The 13,278-nt window shown below is 43.0% G+C and overlaps 1 protein-coding gene and 1 long non-coding RNA gene across 3 annotated transcripts; both read right to left on the bottom strand.

The window, feature by feature from the left end:
- Nucleotides 1-458: 458 nt before the first annotated feature.
- On the bottom strand, nt 459-8,531 carry tbc1d13 (TBC1 domain family, member 13). Of its 2 annotated transcripts, none has more exons than XM_037485205.2 (12): nt 8,220-8,531; nt 7,313-7,386; nt 7,188-7,228; nt 6,510-6,571; nt 5,985-6,084; nt 4,632-4,714; nt 4,369-4,528; nt 3,656-3,866; nt 3,403-3,566; nt 2,888-3,048; nt 2,743-2,800; nt 459-2,657 (listed from the first exon to the last, which is right to left on the bottom strand). In XM_037485205.2, the coding sequence occupies exons 1-12, from the start codon at nt 8,240-8,242 to the stop codon at nt 2,592-2,594; spliced, it is 1,203 nt and encodes a 400-aa protein (XP_037341102.1). In that variant the 5' UTR covers nt 8,243-8,531; the 3' UTR covers nt 459-2,591. The 2 variants fall into 2 exon arrangements, with proteins under 2 accessions (XP_037341102.1, XP_037341103.1); XM_037485206.2 differs by lacking the exon at nt 8,220-8,531 and adding an exon at nt 8,060-8,177.
- Nucleotides 8,532-10,390: 1,859 nt separating this feature from the next.
- Nucleotides 10,391-12,476, bottom strand: LOC134107212 (uncharacterized). Its single transcript, XR_009942703.1, has 4 exons — nt 12,163-12,476; nt 11,256-11,329; nt 11,131-11,171; nt 10,391-10,514 (listed from the first exon to the last, which is right to left on the bottom strand). It is a non-coding gene; the product is annotated as an uncharacterized LOC134107212 (long non-coding RNA).
- Between the last annotated feature and the right edge of the window lie 802 nt (nt 12,477-13,278).

Below are 13,278 nucleotides of genomic sequence, written 5' to 3'. Positions count from 1 at the left end.
ACATTGAACACATCCTGGGAATTGAAACCGTAACAATCATTTGTGAGGATATGTAAAATCCTGATCATTTATTGTTTCCTGTATGTACTCTGAAGCTGATGTCTTGATGAACACGACTAGTTCTTTCGGGATATGACAGTGAAAGCTTCTCCAGAAGACCAGCAGCTGGTCCTCAGGCTGTTTGTGAGCAGGACTCATTTCATGTGTAACACAAAAATCCTAGATCAGCAACGTTGCCTACAACATGAGTGTCCTGGTGTCATGGAACTGATGTCAACAGAGAGGACGAGGAGGATCTGTTGTCACAGTTACACATAGTTACACCTGTAATGGTGTGTCAAAATGTTTACTGTGAAAAGGCTGCTGGAGTCACATGTTTAAATAATTACACCGTTTTTAAAGAGGACTGATCCACAATGGGGAATTTGCTCAACTGCACGGCTTCACAAAGACAGACGTTTAGTTTATACCATCATTCATTTTAATGTACGGCTGCAAACGAAAAGCATATATACAAGTCGCATCATGGTACACCTTACAAAAATGTGCTTAAAAAATTAGAAACATGCAGTTCATTGACATGAGACAGAGCGCACACACACACACACACCTTGGTCCTTCGGAGGGAACTGAATCTTTTGGATATAGATATATCTAAGGAACACTTGAAAAGAAAGCTGCTGCTTGAGAGGAAACGCTGTCAGAGCAAACATTTTATAATCAAATCTTTGAACATGGACTCACTGTGGATCAAGCATTTCATCTTGAAGAATATCCTCTTCAGGTGCACTTCCGACACCAAGCCACAAAACACGTTAAAAATCATTGAACGCTTCCATACGGAGGTGAATGTCAACAGAACTTCCCTAACACGAACCTGAACATTTTTGAAGAGCACATTTCAATAGCGTGTTCTGATTAGAATGGTCACATAAGAGAAAGGAACTCAGGGACCGTGGGAATGCTTGGTTTCCATTTGAAGTGTGTGTATGAAGACTGATATTACAATGATTGTTCATGGTGCCACAGAGAAGCATTTCATCAATGATCTTCATAGAGCTCCTCATACCAGGATGCATGTAAGGATTCTATCAGCGTATCAAGTGGTCTTCTAAACAGCTTCTGTCATTCATTTTCCACCAATGAACCTTCTTAACAGGTCATAGATACACATTTAGATTTGAACTCAAGACATGAGCAGCCTGCCACAGACTCCATAGTATGGGCAGGTGTTCACCCTGAACGACATCATGCTGAATCCTGGAGGACTACAGTGTTGTTCAGTCATGCTACTTCAGCTTTCCATCACTCCACTGCTAATCTTAAGATCCACCAGCTAACATATCAGAAAAGAGCTTCATGCAGAATGGCTCTTTACACTGAACCCTGCTCACACCCTTTTCTGCTCAATCAAAAGCTGCTGGCTCAACAGAAAGATAAGACATTAGTCCTCACCATGCATTGTGCTGAGCCGAGCATCTTCAGCTAACTTTGTCCAAGCCTTCAAAAAACAAGCAAATAGTACAGAGACATACAGATGTTGCCAGTCATCTGTCCCCGATTGACACAACAGAAGGTGTTACTATAGGCTTAGTCACTGTTTGGGAATATAGCACAGAGCATCATGTACTAACATACTGCAGATCAAATATTGTTCTCATTCAAAGGATCAGTTGTGGTGAGAAATCTCTAGAAGCTATCAGATCAAACTGACTGAAACGTTTCCTCCGCCCAGAGGAATAAAAACGCTTGCAAAAGTTTAGTCAATTAAAGATCATTTTAAGGCAAAGTCAGCTGCTTGTGCTTCTTTTGTTATCTTAGAAAAATATGGTTTTGTATCTTAAAGCGGTGTGACGTATGAATTGATATCAACAGGATGCTATTGCAATACGATTGCTACGTTTCAAAGAATACTCAGGGTAGTTACTGTGGGCTGGTGGCAGCAGGTCACACCAGTACAAAGCATTGTGCCAAAGTAAAGATGTTCAGTGTGAAAGGCAGCAGCCTTCTTTCAATAGTTGTTAGCTGTGCCAAAGACATCCATCACATTAAGTTCCCAACAGGAGAAAACGGGGCATGTTGAAAAACAACGTTAAAGAAAAAAGCATTTTTCAGGTGACTAATAAGCCACACCCACTACTTCAGATTTATTTGATCCACACAGAAAATGTCCCACAAATACCGTCTCCAGTTTCACACGATTAAACAGAGGACAACAACTTTTGTTACATTAAAAACCTTCAACTTTGAAAAATAAAACACAAACAGAACAAACCGCACTGTAGGTCAAAGCAATGCAACATTTAATCCTTTGACAAACTAAGATCTGTAGTGTAGCACTAATGTGGCACATGTCCAGTGCAGCCACCATCATCATCATCATCAGTCTCCAGGACAGACGGCTGTGGGACAGGGACCAGCGCTCCCAAGAAGGGAATCGTCTCACCAGCCAGGGAAAAAGCAGCCGGCGGGGCGCTTTTCTTCCATCGCGTCCTCCCACGAGGCATGTGTCCCATGACAATGTTGGGTAATGTTTCAACTCTCACCTCCCACATCCGAGCAGAAATGGCAGGAGCCAAAGAGCCAACAGGTTAAGAGTTGTCCCGCAGATCTTTGGCCTTGGTCAGGATGGTGTGCACATCGGAGATGGGGTAATCCTGAAAGGAGAGGAAATAAATCCATCTTTTCTGCACTGTGTTGGTCTAAACATGAAGCTTCCCAGTGGATCCTAAAGAGCCTGACCTGCAGTGACCTCATGTTGACCGTGAAGTCTCCAGCCAGTAGATTATCCCGGATGAGTCTGTGAATAGAAACCAGGGGTCACATGTAGAGCCATACGGGTCGATCAATGCTGCGCAGCACAGGATCCATAATGTGAAACGCTCACATGAGCATGGCACAGCACACCAGGATGAGGAAGTGGAACCGGTCCTGGTCAGAAAACAGAGTGTCCCAGATGCGGATGACATCAGGCAGGAGGAACTCCTGAGATAGCAACAAGGTCAACCAGCGGAATGTGAAATACTGGGGTTTGATGTTCTGCTCTTCCTGTGTAGACGGAGGACAGAGACAGACATGGTGAGGACACGACCATATCATTGTGGACGTCCACCAGACCAGGCTAAACTATATATTCTGTCCTCAGACGAACAGAGCTATTCTATGAACACAGGATGGCTGACAATTTATAGAACAATTTAATATTGATTAATCAGGAAAACAATTGAATGATTCACTGAAACACCCAGTTTGTTTCATCTTGGACGTTACGGTACCTAGACTAAATCATTTCATTGCCTGGGAAAGCAGGAATATTCCTAATAGCATGTAGTTCTATCTAATGGAGCAGAACCGACAGAAGAGTCAGGCGGACATGCTTAGTGGGAGTCACTGGTTCCCTACCAGCTTGAGAAAGAGCTCCAGGTCTTTGTCTTTCAGCATGGAGTACACACTCTCCATCTTGTAGGTGATGCCACACTGAGAGTCATCGAGGCTCTTGATAAAGTTGTCTCTGTTCTCCGACATCAGGTTGGTGAAACAGAAGAATGTATCCGCTTCAGCGTGCTCTGAACAACGAAGCAGACAGGTCGAAAAAGGGACTTTTTTTCATTTTCAAGGAACAACATCTCAAATGTTTCATTTCAAAGCAACCCACCTTTCCATTGGCTGTTGGGGTCTGTGGCAAAAGTATAGTAGATTGGCCCAACAATCTCATTCATGCCCTGGACGTAGGCGATCCCAGGGTTGAGTTTGGCATAGATGAAGAGGATCCGCTCCACCACCTCCCAGTGTGCTTCGCTGCCATTGGGCAGCACCTCATACTCGTTGGATGGATACAGGTTGAACGCCTTTCCAGGGGAGCTGACCTGGGAGGGCACATTCAGTTTAACCACATCTGGCGCCATTAGTCTGCAAACAATGTTTGATGTGGATTACGTGCAGCACATGATATTTATCAAGTAAAAAGGAGAGGCGGCCACATACTGCTGAGTCAGTCCATCAATGAATACAATAAAGACCAGGGGCCTGTACTATGAAACCAGTCCACTGATATCATGCAGCTTCACTAACCTCAGCACCTATTAACCCTCTAAATCAGGGGGGCCCAATAGCCCGACCACAGGAGCTAAGAGTAAAACTTGGTAGTGTACAAATGGACACACAATCAATTTGACTGTCTGACTAATGGTAATGTGTGACAACATTTCACCCTTTTTCTTCTAGCTGTAACCCAGTGGAGTGAAGAGAAATCGACAGCAAATATAAAACCATAATGCAATGCAGGACGGGTTCCTCTCATAACTTATAATCACCACTAAATTGATTAAAGAGACCCGCCGGTCATCTCTCTGACACACACACACTTACATTGGTGACTCCACTGCGGTTGCGGTTTACAGTTTGGGATTTCAACGTGGTCTGTTCCACTCGTCGCCGCAGCGTCTCGTACTCATTCTGAGGGTCCAAGATGAGTTGGCATGGGTATTCTGTGGGTCGCTGGAAGAACGCCATGTCTGGGTACAGCCGCCTGCCAACAACATTACACTTCACCCAACCTTGTTACCACTGCGGCCTGGTACCAAGTGGCCCGGTGGTGGGGACCACTCATCCGGAGCAAATGAACACCTTACCTCACATCCTTATCAATTTGTAGCAGAATCTCATTGTCTTTGAAGTAGTTATTCCACCTGCTGTCTGGGTTGGGATTCAGAGGCTGAACAATGAGAACAAAAGAAAAACAGGACACATCTGTGAGCCAAACTATGAAGGAGTACAGACGAAAGCAGTCCCTTCACTGCCCACTTGGCTGGTGGAATTCTAGAGATCGCTCTATTTATTTATTGTCGTGTAACGAACTATCTCATAGTCTGTCCCTTCTGTGTTGCCGTAGAGGCAAAGGGGGTAAAGACAGCTATTAATGTGTCAGAAGTGCAGCATACGCGAACCCAGAAGCCTCACGCATTGACACCATTTAAACACGCCACATCTCGAGAAGGAAACACTAACCAAGTTGTCCTGCTAACGTTGTGTTGTGCACGTATCGTTTCCCCTCTCGGCCACCGTACGCTCGTTACTAAGCAACATGGACGCAAACACACGTGACAGGTGGAGGCTGTTGATAAAACTTGGGGAGATCTGCTCAGTGCAGGGAAAATGATGTAAGAAAACCAGGAAGGCAGACACAAAAGGCAAAAACTGGTGATGGAACCGAAAGTGAAGACAAGACCAAGAAAAAGAAAAAACTGTTCAAAGAAAAGTGGAGGTCAAGTTGAGAACGGCTGATTTATGATCCAGCCAAGAAAATAATGTATTGCACTGATTGTAGAAGGTAGGGGAGTGAAAAGCTTCTTTAGTTGAAACATGCCATTGCAAAGTGGAAACAATAAAGGAACATGACATTTCCTTTGGCCACGTCAAAAGCATTGCGACTAAATGGGAGGCTGGTTCGCTACAACAAAGGGTTGCATTAAGGTCCGGGTCCTCATGTACATCCCTGCACCAGTTATATGCAATGAGCTACTCTTTTTGTCTTTGTCTTCAGCAGTTGCATATGTTTTCATTCTAAATTAAAAGCTTTACAGTTGGTATTTCTCGTTGGATTCATGCACGAGGATCAGCATCAGCGACTGTCCACTCCATTACCCCTTTAAGGCCAGATTAAACAGCTCATGGTTGCTGTAGTGGTTATAGTGGTAGTAGTAAAGTCAGATTATTAACCATATACTGGTAAAGGCCAACACCAAACATTGGCTTCACAGATCTTTACAGTAAGCAAAACATGCAACACCCCCTGAGCCCTTTAATAATAAAGGAGGAGCGACAGAGGAGGATTCCTCTCTCAGGATGGATAGAAGGGCGACAGATGTCATGTGTACGGCATGCACAACAGTCGATCACATGACAGAAATGATAGGGTAATGAGTACAAGTAAGTAAGAAGCATTAATAATAAATCACTCCAGGAAAAAAGCAGACTTGACTCACATGGTCCTCCATAGTCACATCTTCTCTAGAAAGGCCCATGTTGGCTTTTGCAATACCAGGCTGGATGATCATTTCTTTTAGGAACTGGGAGTACACCTCCCTGAGAGGTACAACAGAGGGGAAGATTTGTTTAAATCAAGGTTATAATGAGAAAAAGGGGAATCAGCGGACAAAAAATGAATAATACTAGATTCTTCATTTTTAAAGTTAAACACACACACACCGTTTTCTGTCCAAAGCTTCTAAAAGGGGATTTCAGATGAGTTTAAATGGAATATTTGGGGTTTCAGTTGATGACACTTCCGGGATTTAAAATTGCCATTTTTACATTGAAACAATCGATAATTCGTCACTCTGGCCTGCAACAAGACCCCACATCTATATACATCACCTCCTGTTAGTCAACACAATTTCTAAAATCTTAATGAGAAAGAGAAGAGTGATTTAAACAAAGAAACAACGGCATTAGCTTCTGTCACCAGCTGTGCTGATTGATACTTTATTTGATCAGCGTGCTCTTCTTACCTCTGCTTTTTGAGAAAAGACTCCCATAATGTCTGATCAGAAGGCAGATAATTGAGAAGGATCTGAAAAGAGAGTAAAATAATCACGAGTCAGCGTCTGCTATAATTTAAGCTATAGCCGGCATCAAAGACAGTTTATTCATGTAGAATATATAGAATGAAAGAGGAAGCTGTATGAGTAGCCACATGAGACCTCCTGAAAGCAGGTGGGAGTATGGAATATGAGATGAGAGAGTGCGGGTGGATAATGAGCTTCCTCCTCTTCATGTCAGAACTCGATACATGCGATCGGGTCGCTTTGCTTTCACTCATACAATTTTCACCTTCTCACATTCAACAGTTATTCCACAATTTTGAATGATTTGCTGGTCCATATGACACTCTCCTCTTCACTAGTTAACTGAAACCCTGCGATACGATATGCTTTGTGGAGGACCTTTGGCCCCAGATGGAGATGCAGGTATATAACAGTTTGAATACGTTACTGATGATGCATCATGGAGCATTCATCAGGTGCAGTTAGGTCACCAGCTTAGTTTTGATTGCTGTAGTAAAGCTCAGTTCAAGTTCAAGTTCAGACCTTAAGACAAAACCTGCAAACGGTTTGGGATGTTGGGAAATGTTGTCGCATGAGGGCCGATGTGTCACGCACAGAAGTTTAATAAACAACACAACTTACTTTCCAGCAAAGTGCCCGGATGCCCCCTTCAAATGGGATTCCTGAGTTGATGAAAGAAGAGGACAATAAAATCTAACACAAACAGAAGAGTTTGAGCACACAGAAGCTCCAGGTGGGACAGTTACCATTGAAGCACAGCTCCCTCAGGGTCTTCAGGTTAATGTTTTCTTCACTCAAGGTTTCTTTGAATTCCAGGATTCTGAAATAAGAAAGGAGACATGGTCCGAACCATCGGTACGTCTGAATGACTGCGCAGTGACAAAATGCTTCATATATCACAAACACAAAGTGCACTCTTATATTGATTCCTAAAACCTTTGGGACGAGAACTTTAAAAGAACAGTTTTACATTTTGGTTGGTATGCTTAATCTTTTCTTTCCACGGGTGAGGTGAAAGTGTAGCATTAAGAATAAACCATTGTTGCCTATTTTTATATTCAAATGCAATGTTGTTTAAAATTAATTCAGGCAGAGAAAAAACGAGATGAGAGAAATTATGAAAGTACCGCTAGTTATTCTAAATCGAGCACAAGGACCTTATCCAAGGTTTGACGAATTGTTTTTCTTAAACTATTTTCAACATCAGGATGACAAATTACTGCAATTAAGCAGCATATATTTTCTCCCTTATAGTGTCAGCAAATGTTGCTAACAGGTAGCTGAGTAGCTAATAGCTAACGGTTAGCCAGTCAGGGCTAGAAGGAAGTAACGTTATCTGTTAACGTAGTGTGTCAGCTGACGTGCTAACCAGGAGCTAGCATAGCAACTAGAATCGATGAAGTTGCTAACGTTATACGTGTTAACTGGTAAAGTGCGAAGGGGTCGCTTTGTTCTCGAACTATGTGCCATAGACGTCACCAACAACCACGCACGGAATGTTTTGCCATGTTGGTCTAGCCAGAGCTTCTGATGTGCTATGTGGACCGAAGTTGTTCTCCGTCTGCGGATCGGCTGCTAGCTGCTGCTATGAAGGATGTAAGGTTGGCGCGTGTCCTGCGTCTCATCCAGAGACAAAGACGTACTGTGTCCCACCTGTTTTTGTACGCGGATGACATGACGGATGGTGTGTCGTCAGGCGGCGGTGTAATCCTTTTGCTGTCCCCAGAAAAGACTGAAGAAATGTCCAGAGGGAAGTCCTCTTGTCACTTCCGTCTTCACAACAACGATGCAGCCACTGTCCACAGTCGTAGGGGCTCACATGTCTGCAGCCAGGCCAGCTTTCATAAACATGACGTTACATTGAATACTTGCACAGGATGCATTTGAATCAGCGTGCCGTTATAAATAGACCATAATCGACCACTTAAAGCTGAATGTGAAACACTGACTGTGATTTGTAGTCACGCCGCTAGGCAGCGGCACTGTGTAGAAAGTACACGCCTTGTGATGCTCGAAGCTGTGTTCAGTGCCACAACAGGTGGACCTTTTTCAAGATAATGAAGCATGCCAGGGGCAGGCTCAAACATCGGGACAGTAGTTGTTGAGATCTTTGAAACTGGCCACGGGTCAATCCTCACTCAATAGCTGCAGTGCCACTGCATGCCTAGAAACCCAAAGCGATGACTACACGTACCCTATTTGTGATATGACCGTCTGATATCATTAGTCCCTCCCGGCAACATTAATGTACATCAGTCATTTTGTTTCTACCACACAGAGCCCCCTTCTCTCCTCACAGGTTTCCATGGTTCCTGGTTCTATTTGGACCTTGTGCCGGTCTCCTGCCATGGCCCGCTGACAACTGCTTCTGCTATCACTATCATTATTATTATTATTATTATTAATCACATTACTATTACTCATCATATACCCACATTACTGACTTTGCTTCTTTCCCAAAGTCTTTGTGATTGTGATCCTCAAATGTGTTTGTGGATTGTGGTTACATCTGTTTAGTGGATGGTCATTCTGTACACATGACATCCATTGCATACTCCTCTTCTCCACAAGGTTTCTTCCTTTGTTCTCCCCATTGAAGGTTTCTTTCTTTTTTGGGGGAGTTTTGCCGATGCCAGGGTATTTCGGACAGCGGGTGCCTGTCTGCAGACCGTAAAGCCCTCTGAGCCAATTTTGTGATTTTAGGCTAAACAAAATAAAATAAATTGAATTAATGTTTCTGTTTCTGATTCTGCAGTGCAATAAAACCTCACATAATGATTTGTTTGTTTAACAATTGTACGGTTAACATTGATTGGATTCCTTAATAAACAAACCAGTTTGCTTGTGCAGGGAACATGGCTGGATTAAGGAGGATACCCTGTGGCAAATTTGCTCTTGAGTCCTTATTGATGAGGACCACAAGATCAGGCTATATTGAAGGATCTGCCTTTGTTATTATTCTTTAGTGGTGCAAATTGTTGTCAACCAAATTACAGATTGTACACATTCTAAAGTATCCAGTGGTTTAGGGCTCCTGAGGTCTGGGCCATCTAGAAGGGATTTCAATTGTTTAAGTAAAGATCCAGAAACGTATCATTGAATAAACCATGTTGCATGTTGTCACGGTTTGGCACACAGTTGTACAAAAGTACAAACAAACAAAGAGAGTGTAAAATATCTAGAACCCATTTAGGTTTCTTCTACATGGTTTTGATAAGAAAATAAATACATAATCAGAAAATAAATCATGTTTTCATTACACGTTAACAGTACTAGTAATACTACAACTGCTACTAATTACATTAAAAACTGACCACGTTAAGATCATTCTTGAAAATAGTAATAATATTCTGAAGCAGTATATTCATTGGACCTGGATGGACGACTGATGGAATAACCAACATTGGAAGACTACGAGGAAAAGATTGAGGGGACGGAGGAGGAGGAGAAATAGGAGGAGGAGGAGAAGGAGGAGGAGTCTGTTTGTTGACATCGGACGAAAGAGAAAATCAAATGAGTGAAGTCTAATGATAATAACTCAATTTCTCGCCGTCATCAAGACTTGGCGAAAGCTAAGGTAAAGCAGCGGCTAAAGAGACAGGTGGCCGCAGTTTGTTGCCTGTGCTCCCACCACGCACAGGGCTTAGCTAGAGCTAGCCCCACTAGCTCTGTTAGCTAGCGTCATAGAAGGGAAAGTAATCGTTAGCCACAAGCTAATTTAGAGGCTGTAATGTAACATCTATATACATCACCTCCTGTTAGTCAACACAATTTCTAAAATCTTAATGAGAAAGAGAAGAGTGATTTAAACAAAGAAACAACGGCATTAGCTTCTGTCACCAGCTGTGCTGATTGATACTTTATTTGATCAGCGTGCTCTTCTTACCTCTGCTTTTTGAGAAAAGACTCCCATAATGTCTGATCAGAAGGCAGATAATTGAGAAGGATCTGAAAAGAGAGTAAAATAATCACGAGTCAGCGTCTGCTATAATTTAAGCTATAGCCGGCATCAAAGACAGTTTATTCATGTAGAATATATAGAATGAAAGAGGAAGCTGTATGAGTAGCCACATGAGACCTCCTGAAAGCAGGTGGGAGTATGGAATATGAGATGAGAGAGTGCGGGTGGATAATGAGCTTCCTCCTCTTCATGTCAGAACTCGATACATGCGATCGGGTCGCTTTGCTTTCACTCATACAATTTTCACCTTCTCACATTCAACAGTTATTCCACAATTTTGAATGATTTGCTGGTCCATATGACACTCTCCTCTTCACTAGTTAACTGAAACCCTGCGATACGATATGCTTTGTGGAGGACCTTTGGCCCCAGATGGAGATGCAGGTATATAACAGTTTGAATACGTTACTGATGATGCATCATGGAGCATTCATCAGGTGCAGTTAGGTCACCAGCTTAGTTTTGATTGCTGTAGTAAAGCTCAGTTCAAGTTCAAGTTCAGACCTTAAGACAAAACCTGCAAACGGTTTGGGATGTTGGGAAATGTTGTCGCATGAGGGCCGATGTGTCACGCACAGAAGTTTAATAAACAACACAACTTACTTTCCAGCAAAGTGCCCGGATGCCCCCTTCAAATGGGATTCCTGAGTTGATGAAAGAAGAGGACAATAAAATCTAACACAAACAGAAGAGTTTGAGCACACAGAAGCTCCAGGTGGGACAGTTACCATTGAAGCACAGCTCCCTCAGGGTCTTCAGGTTAATGTTTTCTTCACTCAAGGTTTCTTTGAATTCCAGGATTCTGAAATAAGAAAGGAGACATGGTCCGAACCATCGGTACGTCTGAATGACTGCGCAGTGACAAAATGCTTCATATATCACAAACACAAAGTGCACTCTTATATTGATTCCTAAAACCTTTGGGACGAGAACTTTAAAAGAACAGTTTTACATTTTGGTTGGTATGCTTAATCTTTTCTTTCCACGGGTGAGGTGAAAGTGTAGCATTAAGAATAAACCATTGTTGCCTATTTTTATATTCAAATGCAATGTTGTTTAAAATTAATTCAGGCAGAGAAAAAACGAGATGAGAGAAATTATGAAAGTACCGCTAGTTATTCTAAATCGAGCACAAGGACCTTATCCAAGGTTTGACGAATTGTTTTTCTTAAACTATTTTCAACATCAGGATGACAAATTACTGCAATTAAGCAGCATATATTTTCTCCCTTATAGTGTCAGCAAATGTTGCTAACAGGTAGCTGAGTAGCTAATAGCTAACGGTTAGCCAGTCAGGGCTAGAAGGAAGTAACGTTATCTGTTAACGTAGTGTGTCAGCTGACGTGCTAACCAGGAGCTAGCATAGCAACTAGAATCGATGAAGTTGCTAACGTTATACGTGTTAACTGGTAAAGTGCGAAGGGGTCGCTTTGTTCTCGAACTATGTGCCATAGACGTCACCAACAACCACGCACGGAATGTTTTGCCATGTTGGTCTAGCCAGAGCTTCTGATGTGCTATGTGGACCGAAGTTGTTCTCCGTCTGCGGATCGGCTGCTAGCTGCTGCTATGAAGGATGTAAGGTTGGCGCGTGTCCTGCGTCTCATCCAGAGACAAAGACGTACTGTGTCCCACCTGTTTTTGTACGCGGATGACATGACGGATGGTGTGTCGTCAGGCGGCGGTGTAATCCTTTTGCTGTCCCCAGAAAAGACTGAAGAAATGTCCAGAGGGAAGTCCTCTTGTCACTTCCGTCTTCACAACAACGATGCAGCCACTGTCCACAGTCGTAGGGGCTCACATGTCTGCAGCCAGGCCAGCTTTCATAAACATGACGTTACATTGAATACTTGCACAGGATGCATTTGAATCAGCGTGCCGTTATAAATAGACCATAATCGACCACTTAAAGCTGAATGTGAAACACTGACTGTGATTTGTAGTCACGCCGCTAGGCAGCGGCACTGTGTAGAAAGTACACGCCTTGTGATGCTCGAAGCTGTGTTCAGTGCCACAACAGGTGGACCTTTTTCAAGATAATGAAGCATGCCAGGGGCAGGCTCAAACATCGGGACAGTAGTTGTTGAGATCTTTGAAACTGGCCACGGGTCAATCCTCACTCAATAGCTGCAGTGCCACTGCATGCCTAGAAACCCAAAGCGATGACTACACGTACCCTATTTGTGATATGACCGTCTGATATCATTAGTCCCTCCCGGCAACATTAATGTACATCAGTCATTTTGTTTCTACCACACAGAGCCCCCTTCTCTCCTCACAGGTTTCCATGGTTCCTGGTTCTATTTGGACCTTGTGCCGGTCTCCTGCCATGGCCCGCTGACAACTGCTTCTGCTATCACTATCATTATTATTATTATTATTATTAATCACATTACTATTACTCATCATATACCCACATTACTGACTTTGCTTCTTTCCCAAAGTCTTTGTGATTGTGATCCTCAAATGTGTTTGTGGATTGTGGTTACATCTGTTTAGTGGATGGTCATTCTGTACACATGACATCCATTGCATACTCCTCTTCTCCACAAGGTTTCTTCCTTTGTTCTCCCCATTGAAGGTTTCTTTCTTTTTTGGGGGAGTTTTGCCGATGCCAGGGTATTTCGGACAGCGGGTGCCTGTCTGCAGACCGTAAAGCCCTCTGAGCCAATTTTGTGATTTTAGGCTAAACAAAATAAAATAAATTGAATTAATGTTTCTGTTTCTGATTCTGCAGTGCAATAAAACCTC

Source organism: Pungitius pungitius, chromosome 18 (assembly GCF_949316345.1).
Source record: "Pungitius pungitius chromosome 18, fPunPun2.1, whole genome shotgun sequence".
Lineage (NCBI taxonomy): Eukaryota > Metazoa > Chordata > Actinopteri > Perciformes > Gasterosteidae > Pungitius > Pungitius pungitius.
This window is presented reverse-complemented; position numbering and strand designations above follow the sequence as displayed.